Genomic DNA, 14,697 nt, shown 5'->3' with positions numbered 1-14,697 from the left:
GACACGGGTTAGAGCTAGGTAGTGGGATAGAGACCATGTGGCCTCCAAAGCCTGAAATATTCACTGTGCTGATCCTGGGCCAAGTTAGTGATGGGCAGCGTTAAACATCTTTGTTAGAAAGAAGTTTTTTGTGGAGTAGCCAGCAGCAACTAAGATATCTCAGTTTAGGTAAAAGATTCCTCAAACCTTGATTAAAGTCATTAGAAACTGATTTGATTTGAAAAAGTTGTTTACACATGCAAAAATAGCCATTGATGTGGTGCCTACAAGTGATAGTATAGTAATTTAAAATGTTACCAGTTCAGAGAGCACTCTTCAGTGTACCTGAGGGGAGTTGAAGCATAATGAATTAATTAAACTGAACACCCAGGATGGTTTGTATCTTTCCTTTGAATTGGTAAGTCTTGAGTAGCCAAAGGTGGGGACTTCATTTCAGTCACTGGGGTCAGATGAATAGAGAGGTTTATAAGTAAAGAGTTGTCACATGAGGTTAGGTAACCTTAGAACACAGTGTCTGAGGGGAAGAAGCTTGGATTTGGGAAGCAGAGTTCAGACACCAGGTATCAGTAGCCCTAGAAAAGTTAAAATAGTCTTAACTGAGGGAATAATTTGATGGATCAACAAACAGGGATTAGTAGCCACTTTAGACTCTGGAAAGCAAGGTAGCAGGGAGCCAGACCGCAAGAAATATTGTGGGTGAGGTTAAAACCTATACATGAGAAAACTGGGTGTCTGGACTGCCCCAACCCAGGGAGTGCGGAGTCATGGCCTCTGACCAAGCTTGGAGATGGGGATCGTCAGGCAAAGGAGAAGAGAGGTCCCAGAATCAACTTACTCTGTTTCAGCATTTTCCAGTGTAAAACTGTCATGTATTTTCTGTCCTGAATCAAATTTTGAGAATACAGAGAATTACATTCCCAATTCTTAGCGGCAGATTGACGTATCTGATTAGAATGAGGGTTGAAATAAGCTTGGTACTTCCTAATGACAGTGTTATAGCAATATTAACAAGTTATCAATTGGATAATAAAGATTTATCATTCAGCGCTTGCTGTGTATCAGGCATTGGGTCATATCCTATAGCTCTAAAGATTAAATATAGTCTGTTCATAGACATTGAATTACTTATAAAAGTTTTATTTTTTATTTTTATTTTTTTAAAGATTTTATTTTTTTCCTTTTTCTCCCCAAAGCCCCCAGGTACATAGTTGTATATTCTTCGTTGTGGGTCCCCCTAGTTGTGGCATGTGGGGCGCTGCCCCAGCGTGGCTTGATGAGCAGTGCCATGTCCGCGCCCAGGACTCGAACCAATGAAACACTGGGCCGCCTACAGCGGAGCGCGCTAACCCAACCACTCGGCCACGGGACCAGCCCCTACTTATAAAAGTTTTTAAAAAGCTTCAAATGGGCTGGTAGTGTATTTCATCACTATTTTCTTTTTCTAAAATATTGAATGTTATAGTGACATTCACAAAATTCTCAACAAGTAGTCTTTGATGGAGGCCCTAGAGGATTGAGCAATGGTGGAACATATGGAACACTTAAATTTGGAGGTAGAAATTGAATAGAAGGAAGACTGGATGATGACAGGCTCTGAAATCTTGTGCTAGGTTCACATTAGTTCATTAAATGTATGAGTTTACACTTCACCTACTTCAGAAAGAACATTGAAGCAGCTTAGTTAGCAAAATTAAATGCACTTGAAAATATATTTTATTTTTGTATACAACAAAGCTGGTTAAATATGGCAAAGAAGTAGGTGTCAATAGACATCTGAGATGTATGTTCAGACTTGTAAAATAAACCCTAGCAAGAACCCTAGAAGCCAAGGCACAAGAAGAGGAAACGTTAAACCATCCTTTTTTGATAAAAAGTAAGCACATGAGAACTAGCTGAATCATTCTTCTATTTCTGAATTTAAGGAAAATATATTTTTTGAATTCTTGCATTAAGGACTTTTTGGATGAAGATGATAATTTCTTTAACAGATTGGTAAAAGACAGTGTTCTAGGGGAAATTTTTTATCCATCTTTATAAGTTGAGGGCTTATTATTAAATTTTAGTAAAGGCATTTGGTGAGGAATTAGATGAAATGATCTATGTATGTTTTCTGATGATCAGATTTAATAAATGAGAATCTAGAGAAATGGTTAGTTAAAGCATATGTATTGTGTGCCTTCGAAAAGTATTTCTTTGTATTTCTCTGAATAGTACCTTAAGTTTCTGCAGTAGGTGCATTTTTAAAAGTGGGGTCTCAGATAAGAGCCGACTTTCTGGACTGTTGAAAATGTTTTACAAGTCTAAATTAATTTCTCCTTCCTTGTCCCCCACCTCCCATCCCCCATTCCCCCCCCCGCCCCCCAAAAGCAAGCAAGCAAAGCTTTGGTCTGCTAGAATATGGACTAATATTTGATTGAAACTTTAGGGCTTTACCACACAAAATGGAAGAAGTAATGTATTGTCAACCATAGGAAGAACCTGATGCATTTTCATTGCCCCAGTAATATCAATTGCTGTAGAATGGACCTTCAAGTAACTGAGTGAATAAATGTTTGACAAGTCCTTTAATATTAAAGGACTTAAACGGAGAATGCCTACCAAAGAGAAGGATTATTTTGGGGGGGGTGGTGAGGAAGATTCTCCCTGAGCTAACATCTGTTGCCAATCTTCCTCTTCTTGCTTGAGGAAAATTGTCCCCGAGCTAAAATCTCTTCCAATTTTCCTCTATTTTGTGTGTGGGATGCCACCACAGCATTGCTTGGTGAATGGTGTGTAAGTCCGTGCCTGGGATCTGAACCTGTGAATCCTGGGCCACTGAAGCAGAGCACGTGGACTTAACCACTACGCCACCAGGCTGGCCCCAAGAAGGATTTTAATTTTAATAATGGCTAACCCTGTTGAGCGACTTTACTGTGTTCCAAAAGCTTTATATGCAATATTTCTGTGAAGTGAGTATTGTTTCTATTTTGTAAATGAGAAAACAAAGCTTCAGAGGTTTGGTGATTTGCAATGAGGGGACATAGTTGGCATTCAAATCCAGGTCTTTCTGTACAAAGCTTGTGTAATGCTGTATCTAGTATGTATTTGTTCATTTTAATTTATTCTTAACAATTACCTATTCTCTGCCAGACACTGAGGGTACAGTTTGGAGAAAAGGAAAAGATCTAAACAAAAAAGATAGGGTTTCAGTTCTTAGAGCTTATTCTCTTGTAGGAAAGGGCAGGAGTGGATCTCAGATGGGCAGCAGCCTGGGCCTGCTTAGAAATTCGGGAAACTGGCTTTTGCTTTACATGGCTTGCTGTGAGCACTGTAGAATGTTGATGTTAGTTTGCACCTGGTGAGTAGACTGGCATACCAGTAGGAGTTAAGGCCCCGCATATGTTAACATTCCTTGTGGCTTTGACAGAGATAGCTTCTTAAAGGATCTGATGAGATCCTAACCCTGGTCCAGCTCTATCATTCACAGGTGGGCACCTCTGTGGCACCTTACAGGGAGGGACGTTTGTACTTCTCTCAGGGTTGATTTAGCTTGGACAGCTCTTGGTGTACAGTTAACCTCTTATTAACTTAAACTGCGTTAAAGGAACTTACATGCTTTGTCTTTTCGTGCGAGACACTATCACCCTTTGTGACAGTCTTTTTAAAAATCAAGTATTAGTTAAGTAATCATACAAGTAAATGTCAGATTTCTGCGATGAATGCTTCAAAGGCAAATGACAGTACAGTGAGAGCATAAAAAAGGAGGTATTGATCTGGTTGGGGAGTTAGGGAAATCTTTCTTCATTATGTGGTGCTTTGACTAATACGGATGAGTACGCGTTAACTAGCGGGGAGGCCCTGGTGGAGAGTATTCCAAGGAGAGGGAGCAAGCCCAGTTTAAAGGCTCTGGCAGGGAACTGAAAAAAGACCATTGTGCCAGGAGCAGAGGGCTGGGGAGAGGAGCATGTGGTGAGATGGCACTGGAAAGATAGGCAGGAGTTAGACCAGGCAGGGCCTTGTATGTGTAGATTTTTGTGTTTATCCACAATGGGAAGTCATTGACCTTTTTAAGGTTTTGGAGGGACTGGGTGAGTATTAGTCACCTGATCAGATTAATTTTTGAAGAGATAGACATGCCACATCCAATTTGGTTTTCACTGTGTGGATGGTGAAGGTAATTTGGACTTTGGTCATGGTGGTGGTCAGAGGAGGAAGAAGAGAGAAATATGGGGGAAAAATCAATAGAATTCAATATGGATGGGTTATAAAGGGTGCTAGAGCAAAAACTATAAGGGACTCCTTAATTTCTAGTTAATTAACCAACAGATTCTGTTTACGTTGCTTTTAAAGTCTGTTCAAGTTGCCTTTGCAGTGTTCTAATGGCCAAAGTTTAGTTTTCAGACTTTTACTTATCTTATAGCGTTGTAGTTAAAATCTAAGCATCTCTGAGTGCAATGCAAGTTTTGCTCAGTATTCATTTAAGCTTAGTTATTTGTCTGTTGCCTCATTCCCTCACCTTGTCTTTAACTGTTTTCTCTCTAAGTAGTAGTAGTATCCTTTGCTTATATGAGAAATTTCAAGAAAAATTCTTTTTTGAGGTGGGGATTATTGCTAAACATTAGATCCCTTGATTTCTAAAAGGTTTTATTGAGATAGAATTCACAGACCATACACTTAACAAATTTGAAGTGTATAATTCCATGGTTTTAGTATGGTTGTACAGCTATCACCACAGTCAATTCTAGAGTATTTTCATCACCCCCAAAGAAATGCTGTACTCATTAGTAGTCAGTCCTCAGTTTCTTCCCAACTCCTCCAGTTATAGACAGTCACCAAAAGAGTTGCCTTTTCTGGACATTTCACATAAATGGAACTCCATAATTTCTGGTCTTTTTAATCTGGCCTTTTTAACTGAGCATAATGTTTTCAAGATTTATCTCTTTGGTAGCGTGTATCATATTTCATTCCTTTTTCATGGCTAATATTTCATTGGATGGCTATGACACATTTTGCTTATCCGTGCATCAGTTGATAGACATTTGGATGGTTTCCACTTACTGAATGAATTTTTTATGAATAATGTTGCGAGGAACATTTATGTACAAATTTCTATTGGAACATATATTCAGATCTCTTGGATATATACCTGGGTGTGGAATTGCTGGGGTCATATTACATATTTACCGTATTTTGTTTTTTGAGGGACTACCAAACTGTTTTCCAAAGCTGCTGTACCATTTTACATTCCCCCCAGCCATGTATGTGGGTTCCAGTTTCTCCACATCCTTGCTTAAGATTATTTTGTCTTTTTGATTATAAGCAAGTAAGTGTGAAGTGGTATTTCGTTGTGGTTTTGATTTGCATTTTCCTGATGGCTAATGATGTTGAACTTGATTTTTAAAAGAAAAGCAGCACTTCTATTTCATTTCTAACGTAAAAATGAAAATGTTTGGTGATTTCATGTAATTGATTAGAAACAATTAGTTTTGCTATATTTAAAATTTGGTCTTCTTTTTCAACAGTTGTATTCCCTAAATGACTACAAACCACCCATTTCTAAAGCAAAAATGACCCAAATTACTAAGGCAGCCATCAAAGCTATTAAGGTGAGTAATGAATTTTACTCTTGGGTTTTCAAAAGAAAATATTACACTAATATTTTGGAGGAGGGATAAATTTTACAGATTATATATTTTCTTCCTCTTTACAGAGTTAATACATATTCATGGGGAAAAACACAAAAAGGAATATCTATCACCTGCAAGCTCTCCCACCTAGAGATAAGCACTTAATATTTTGATAAATATTCTTCCATAAACTTTGCAACAATTATTTTTTCTTTTCTTAGGCAGGTTAGATTTTAGATATTGCTGTGTTATGGAGAATGTGTTTAACATTATCACACTGACTTTATAGAATCTTGAAATAGAAGTTGGTAAAAGCTTTCTAAATAAAAATTAATGATTTTTATCATTTTAAAAAATTAATTTATGTATTTTAATTTTTTTCTTATTGAGTCTATTATACAGTTGAAAATAGGCCCTTCTACAAAATAATTGAGCTTCATTGTACATAGGCCATTTGAACTGTGGGAAGACGCTACAGGCATTTAACCATTGCTCTGATACAGTGGTTTTGAACCTTTGTTGACTCATGGATCCTTGTGAAAATCTCAGGAAAAGGTTGGACCCTCTCTAGAGAAATAAACGTACGCACAAAATTTTGCATAAAATTTCTTGGATTTGAGGACCTTTTGAAGCTGAACCATAGACACCTCTCTAAGAAGTTCTCATCCCTGAAGCTAAGACTCCCTGCTTTAGTAGGGCTGTTAAAGCTTACAGCATTATAGTTAAAGTCCCTGTATTTATATGCAGAAAATCAGAGGGGATAAGGACAGTGTCCAGTAAACACATTTAAGCCAGAGAATTCTTCCAAGAAGTGATTTTTTTTCAGAGTATCTAATAGGCTTAGTATAGAATGTGTAGTCTCTTGTGCTTTCTTTATCTCTACTATTCGACATGGTGATCTGATCTTTATGATCATGATCCTGAGATAGTATATTATTTAATTATCTTTATTCTGTGAAAATTAGTAATTGATGCATTTTACATGAATTTTTTGTTGAGCAAAATATTCTTTATTTAGAAGACTCCATAAGGTATAGATGTTAACATTATTTCCATTTTTCAGGTGTGAGAAGGGTCTAAGAGAAATTAAATAATTTGTGATAGTCAGAATAAATAGAGCTAGATTTGAATCCAGGTTTCTCTCAATCGAGAGTCTAAGCATTATGACATAGTGTGCTATTTTGGTTTACTGTTACTGTTTTAAATTTTGAAAATTCAAACAGATGTTGCAAAATATAATGAGCAACACACAGTCTTTGCTTAGATTCACCAATTGTTAACATTTTGCTACAATTGGTTTATTTCTACATGCACATGTACTTTTTTTGGTTGAATCATTTGGGAGTTAATTTCAGATTTCATTCATAGCACTTAATCCCTAAATACTTGAATGTGAATCTTCTAAGAACAAAGACATTTTCTGAGTAACTACAATACACTGATCACATGCAAGAAATTTCGCTTTGATATCATACTTTTATCTCATGCAGCCCACACTTTGTATTTACCTGTTGTCTCAGTGTTGACTTTAGTAGCTGTCCCTTGCACCCCTGCTTTTTCAGGATCCAGTCAAGGTCACACATTATATTTATTTATCCTGTCATCCAGCCATTTTGTTTTGTTTTTGATATCATTGGCATTTTTGAAGAGTTCAGACCAACTGTTTTGTAGTACTGTATGATTTTAAACTGCATTTAGTACCTATGTAAATTGAGATTTGAACTGCCTTTTAAATCAGATTTAAATGATACTGTGTTTCATTGAGGTAAGCCATTTGTTTTTTACCAGTGTTTAGAGACATGATTATCTTTGCTGGGTGCTTGTTAATGTTGCACACTGTTGATGAAACTTCGTGGGTAACCTATTGTAGAAGACTGATGTGAATTAATAAACTTGGAATTAAAGTTTAGTAAGTGGTTTTACTCTGAATTACATGTAAGTAACTAGAAGCAAGAAGTGCTGTCAAGATGTTTTCCAAAACTATTTAACACAAGTCACTCTGTGTAATTATTTAATATTTTATGTATTGATTTTAAATGTTTAGGTACCTTATGAAGTGCCTAATAACTTTTAAGTAGTTGTTTTAGCTTTTTTAATTCAGTACATTACACTATTGAATAAACTGTTACTTTATAGTAAAAAAATTTTACCTAAACTTAAACTTAATGTAGATTTTAATTTGGTGAATATCAGTAATGAGATTTTCCTTTATTTTTGATTTTATAAATAGTAGGTTTCATGGTGCAGTTCAGTTGAATGTTCTTGTGCCTGTTCAGTCTAAGGGAATGTCCCTTAAAAGCATAATTTATGAGATCAGAAGGATAAATAGAATCACAATTAAGTTCTTTAAATGAAAACATGCTAATTATGCAGTTGCCGTTGAGGTATTAAAATTTAAGCGGCACAAATTCTGGATACTTTTTGTTTCATTTATAATTTAGATTTTATTCATTTTCAGATTTATTCATAATGTTTATAAAACGTAAATCTAAGTTTTCTCATAATTGATAGTAGCCCATTACTAGTTTTTAGTCTATGTGCTCGCTTAACTTCTGCTGATCCATTAGAATGTTATACCTCGCTATATCTTATTATATATACTTGGATTTTCATTTTCTAGGAGAAGCAGAAGGAGATGAGTTGAAAACAACTCTCTTGCATACATTTATTAATGCTATTTTTTGACAGTTATTTGATTCTAGTACTTACCCTAACTTAGCAATAAAATGATACTATAGGAAATCTTTTCCTTCCATGAAGTAAGAATATACATCTGCCAGTGTGCTTATCACAAACGTTTTGCTGTCAACATAACTATTTATGAAAGTATGCTTTCATAAAGATTGTGATAGAATTCTTTTGTAAGTGTGTTAACATAACACACTTTGGATATACTGACCATATATCTACTTCAAGAATCCCTTTACTAATTAGATACCGTTGTTAGTGGCTTATGAAATTGAGGGACATGAATGTTTGTCTCAAAATTCATGATTAAAATTCATTGTTTTGATAGGCCTTTGAAACTTGATTAAACTCTATGATTAGCAGGAAAATTCTAATCTAATCAAACAGGTTTTAAAAACACACCTTGTTTTTTTTTCTTTCAGTTCTATAAACATGTGGTACAGAGTGTTGAGAAATTCATTCAGAAAGTAAGTATAGAATTTTCCATCTACTAAATGTACTGTGATTTTAGATTAATGCCTTGAGCTCTTCTTTTTTAAATCAAATACCCAAGTTTAAATTGTTTTGATGGACTGTTCTAAAATGATGCCGTTTGTTTAATTTTCTAATTAGGAAAGAAGATGAATGTGCTTTTTGGTTAGTTCTAAAAACAGTAGCTTTCAGGTAGATGTTTTTGTTAATTTGCATTGCCATAGTGAGCATCTGTCCCTTCGAAAAATGGTGTCAATCTGATTGATTTTTAATGAAATTATGAATTCATTGCTTTTTTAGCCTTTAAAGAAATTCTCGCTTGTCATTTCAAGCTGAATGTCAAGGGAACAGCTCTTCTTTTAGATAAGGTGTAGGTAAAACATTGCTTACCAGCTGCTTCTGATTCATTTTGTCTCGTCCATTAGGACATTGTACATCTCAACATCTTATATACATCTGAAGTTCCATTTTCCAGGTTAAGCAGAGGGAGATGAAGTTGAAAACAGCTGTCTTGTACACATTAGTAATGCTTTTTGTAACTGGGTCCGAGGTGACTAGATTATAGTTCTTTGCCGTCTTCTTTGTGATCAGCACCCTATTGGTTGCACAGTTTTTGGAAGGACTACCTAAGAGTTAGAACTTATAAATTGATACTATAGGACATCTGTCCTTTCTGTAACTGAATTTACGTTTTGTGTTCTGCCGATGTTCACATGCCTAGATGTAGGCAGGAACAGTTTGAAAATCAGAGGTATATGGCATTAAGGAGTCAGCAAGGTGGCAGTGTGTTTCTTGAAAAGAAGTAGTTGACTGGGAGAAAGGTACATGGATCAAAGTGAGCTAACTGTGTCCCTGAAACTAGCTAGGTGACCTTGGATAAATCAGTTAACCTTTGTGTGATTCAGCTTTTTTCTCTTGGAGTATTGCTGTCTCAATAAAGTATTAGTAAAATATGTTTTGAGATGAACAACTAGTGAATTGGGCCTAAGACCCAAGGTAAAATAACAAGTATGCTGTGTGTTTTAGGTAAATCAAAGTATAAAATAAAAATGGTGACTGGAAAATTTCATTGTTCTAAAGCTTTTAAAAGTCTTTTTAAGAAGGTTTAAATATCTAAAGCAGTGCCTTCTACACTTTTTTGTGCATAGGAATTACCTAGGAATCTTGTTAAAGTGTGGATCCTGATTCACGAAGTGTGGGGAGGAACTGAGATTTTGCATTTCTAACTGTTCCTAGATGTCTCTGCTGTTAGTTCAGAAACCACAATTTGAGTAGTAGGGGTTTAAAGGATAAACGTGAATTTATGGCTAGATGTTTTTTGACTGATTTGATTTGGGGCAGGGGTACTTTTAGTAAGATATTTCAGAATCGTAGGAAGACCTTGGGTGAGCAAAATTATCTCCATTATGAGATACAGATAATCTATAATGTTCACACAGTGACAAAATCGCCTAACGATGCATTTCTCAGAACAAATCCTTGTCGTTAAGCGATGCTTGACTGTAGTTTTGTTGTAAAAAGTGCTACAATAACAAACCACATTTAAAGAGAGTTCTTTAGAGAAACAGTAAAACATACTTGTACCAAACATAATACAAAGCAAACAACTTTATGCCTCGGCTGTACAATCCAAGGTTAAAGGTCCCAGGGTGCCATCCTGAACTTGGAATGTACAGCCTGCAGAGGTAGTTTCTGGTAGCCTCCTTGTAGTTTCCTTCTGATCTTCCTCTTCCTCTACAGGGAAGTACTTCTCAGTCAAGTTTAATGAAGCTTTTTACGAAAGGGTATATGTATGGTTTACAATATTTTTTTCCCAGTTGATAGCTTGTCTTTTCATTCTTTTAATACAAGGTCTTTTACAGAACAAAGATTTTTAGTTTTGATGAGGTTCAAGAGTGTATATATATTTTTAATACCAGAGGAACCCTTTTTTTTTCTCTTTCCTATTCTTACTGGAACTTAATATTGGGGAGGGGCACGCGGGGAACGACAGATAAAATACAAGTGAAAGTGGAGCAGCAGTGGTCGTGGTCAGGAACCTGAAGCCCACTCCACCCGCTTTGTTCTCTGCCCAGCAACACTCACACAGACACATTGTTTCCATGGAACCCAGTTTGTCAGACCACTGGATTTGCGTTTGTTTACACTAAGAAATACTATTTTAACAAATTTATGAGAAAGTTCATTTGTCATGCACGTTATATATGGTCAAATGAGAGATCTAAGAAAAATCTGAAGTATTATTTAACAATGATAAACTTGTAATTTTGTTTATCACTCTTCCCCGGAACACTACAAATTACTCAGCTTCTCTACTTTCCTTCGCTCACCATAAAACAGTGCCAGAAAGGAGAGTGTGGCTGTAGGCTGGTAGTGTGTTATCTGTGATTCTGTGTTACAGCCATGAAAGATTTATAGCTAGAGTGATGAATGTTGGTAATAAATGAAAAGATTAATTAACAATGTAAGGTGCTTTCCCATAGGCCAAGAAAATTGCTTGAAAGAGTACTCTGGCCTCTGGCCTCTAGCCTCTGGTGTGGGCTACACCAAGATTTGGGCGCTTGGGTACAGATAGTTTGAAGGGAGTCAATTTCCAGATTCTCACTTTCCTTATATATTTTTTACTAAAATTACTCTGCCCTGGGATATTTTAGATGACCTCTTTGTCCCACACTCCTTAAATTTGCATTCACTTGGATCTTGAGCTGATCAGTCATTGTTAATCATTAAGATAAGAGAAACTTTTGCCTGTTGTGTTTTAAGAAGTCAAGGACATTTATAGAAATGTTTCTTTTTATTGTGAAATATATGTAAGCATATGCAAAAAAGTGCAGAAAATATGTATAGCAAACTTTTGAATAAAGGGAAGACCTGTGTATCTGCCACTCACTTCAAGAAATGGAACTTTGACTAAAGCCCCCAAGTGCCTCTTGCTGACCTTATCCCTCCCCAGAAACACAGTCTGACTCTTATGTTAGTCATTGCTTGGCATCATAGTGTTACTCTGCAGTCCCACATTCTTCAGGCAGTTTAACCTGCTTTTTAATTTCACATAAATGGAATCCTCTAGCATGTAGTCTTTTGTGTATACTTCTTTTACTCAGTATCATATGTTTAGGATTCATTTTTATTGTTTGTAGCACTATTTGTTTCTTCTAATTGCTGTATATATTCCATGTGAATAAACTGCAGTTTGTCCATTCTGTTGACAGACATTGTGTGTGTGTGTGTGTGTCTGTATGTGTGTTTTATAGTTCTTGGAATTATGAACAGTACTGCTGGGAACATTCTTACCTATGTATCCTGGTGCATCTTGTGTTTCTGTGGGAGTGGAATTGCTAGGTTGTGGGATATGCATTTCTTCAACTTAGCTAGATAATACCAAATTAATTTCATAATGGTTGTACTAATTGACACTTCCACTACCAAAGTGTGAGTACTAACAGCACTTAGTACTGTTAGACTTAAATTTTTCTAATCTAAAGAGTCTTAAAGTTTATTTAAAAATGATACTACCCTAATATCACCTTCACTCAATGAGTTCCATTGCAACCAGCATTAAAACTTCAAGACTCTTAAGGACTCATCAAGTAGAATGAATTTCTGTGGTCAAAGAGCAAAATGTGCCCTGTTAGCAAGACAAAAAGTTTAGGTTGCTTTATGACTACAGTCATGCGTCGCTTAACAGGGATACGTTCTGAGAAATGTGTTGCTGGCAATTTTGTCATTATGCGAACATCCTAGTGTGTATTGAAGGGGAACAAAACTTGCCACCCCAAAATGTATCTCTTTAACATGAGGATTATTTTAGGCTGATTATTTTTATGAAACAAAAGACTCAAAGCTTTTCTTATTACCACTTCTTTAACTGCCTAAAAGAATTTCGATTAAAAAACCTGTCCCAGGAGGTGAGCTAGCACCTTAGCATTACATGAACTAGGGATAGACAGGGAGGAACCTAGAAAAGACTGTTGGGCTCCCTCTGTGCTCTTCTGTTTCTATGTGGCCAAATAAACTCGGGCTTTTACAAACCTTTGTTCCTCTTCCACCTACCTGAGAATTGCTTTCTTCTCTTTGAAGTCCCTGACTCTCCTTGCAGACAACATCTTTTTGTTTTTAGCTGAGGATGGTATTTAAGGTGAGGGCTTTGACCGTTTTGGCAAGTTACTCAATTTTCCTTGGTTTCTCCCATGTATACATGTTATTAAACTTTTGTTTGTTTTTCCCGTTTATCTGTCTTGTGTCAATTTCCCCTGTTTATCTGTCTTGTATCTTAGACCAACCAGAAGAATTTAGAACAACTGAGGAAAATTTCTTCCTTCCCTATAGTACTTACACAAGCTAGGTAGTATAGCCTACTACATACCTAGGCTCTGAGGTACTAATCTTATGGGACCACCGTTGTATATGTGGTCTGTCATTGACCAAAGTGTCCTTATGTGGCACAGAGCTGTGCAGTTACTTTTCTTCAGTCATTGTTATCACATCTAGTTCAACCTCAGATATTTTACTAAGTTGCGTGTTAAATTTAGATTTGTTTAGCTTGTTCATCAGGAACTAGGAGGTTGTCCTGCTTGTCATCTCCCTTCTCCCATAGTTGTGCAATGACACTTCATGTCACTGAAGAACAAAGTCGTCATCTGTCTCTTTCTTCCTTACTAGTGTTGGTGTGTCCAAGGCCCCCTGAATGTGAAGAGAGGAGGAATTAGTGATTTTCCATTATCCTCTTCCAGCTTAGGTGTTGTGGGAATAGAATTGCTATTGTGGAATTTCTGAGGTTCCACACTTTTTGGGCAAATTGACTTATCAGAAGTCTTGAAAATGACGTAAAAGTAGTGTTGCCATTTAAAAGAAAATGTCACTTGATTTTTCCATTTATTTTCTATTAATGTTTCTGATTTTTTATGTAGTTAAATATTATTTCCTTAAGAAATACTATGTAGATTGGTTCAAAGTTAGCAGTGAAGATGTTGCAGGCCCAGTTAAGAGTATTACCTATGTTTAGTTTTAGTTGAACCTTCCTTCCCAATCTGTATATCTTTTATTTCCTTTTCTTGTCTTATTGCCTTAGCTAGGCCTTCCAGTATGATGTTGAAAAGCAGTGGTGAGACGGGGCATCCATACCTTGCCATCATTCATACCTGATCTTAGTGGGGAAACTAGTTTGTCACCATTAAGTGTGATGTTAGTTATAGGTTATTTGTAGAGGCTGTACTTCTGGATTGTGAACTTGTTCTTCTCCATTTTTTTTTTAATCTCCCTTTGGTGGGACAGAATGGCTACAGTGGGCTGGAGTTGGGTATTTCCCTTCCCCCAGGTCTGTTAGGCTCTGGTTAAAGCCCAGCAGGTTAGGCATTGGTTAAATAATTTCTCCTGATGGCAGACGTTTTTAAGAACAGAATGCTACTGGCTGTCTCAAAATGGTTCCTCTTCTACTCCTCCTGTGGAAGCATGAGAGGATTTTTCTCTGGTATTCACCATGAAAACTGTTATCAAATGTGACTGTGTCCTGGGGTAGCCCTCTTTTCTTACATGCTGCTGTCAGCATCATTCACTGCTTTGCAAGTACAGCCACATGCTCCTGTTGTTATTACTCTAGCTTTGTTTTTTTTTTTTAACATCAACTTTTAGTAGCTGAATTGCCAGCACAAATTCTAATAATAGAATCATTATATAAAGTGTGTTCATATTGCAAAATATGTGGTCCGACTCACCTAGAGGGTCCTTTGTCAAAACACCCTGACTCATCATGGTATTCAGCTAACAACTTGGCTTACATTAGAATGAAAATCACACAAATATATGTAAAGCTGCATTCTCCCTATCTGTTATTGCCTTCTTTCTCTGCAAGGGCTATTTCTCTGCAGAACAAGAAATTAGAAATTACTAGTATATAGTTTGAAGATGGTGTAACTGCAAATTTATTATGACA

At 36.3% G+C, this 14,697-nt stretch overlaps 1 protein-coding gene across 7 annotated transcripts in view; it reads left to right on the top strand.

Annotated features, from left to right (window-relative positions):
• Window positions 1–14,697, top strand: part of SCAF8 (SR-related CTD associated factor 8) — a 203,200-nt gene that overhangs the window by 26,092 nt on the left and 162,411 nt on the right. For all 7 annotated transcript variants that reach the window (XM_044761788.2, XM_070485993.1, XM_070485954.1 and 4 more), the window contains 2 exons: window positions 5,502–5,585; window positions 8,717–8,761. In XM_044761788.2, the coding sequence (XP_044617723.2) occupies window positions 5,502–5,585; window positions 8,717–8,761 (129 nt within the window). The remainder of the gene's footprint in view (window positions 1–5,501; window positions 5,586–8,716; window positions 8,762–14,697) is intronic.

The sequence above is a fragment of the Equus asinus genome, chromosome 1, assembly GCF_041296235.1.
Source record: "Equus asinus isolate D_3611 breed Donkey chromosome 1, EquAss-T2T_v2, whole genome shotgun sequence".
Lineage (NCBI taxonomy): Eukaryota > Metazoa > Chordata > Mammalia > Perissodactyla > Equidae > Equus > Equus asinus.
The sequence above is the reverse complement of the archived record's forward strand: the minus strand, read 5'-3'. Positions and strand labels throughout refer to the sequence as shown.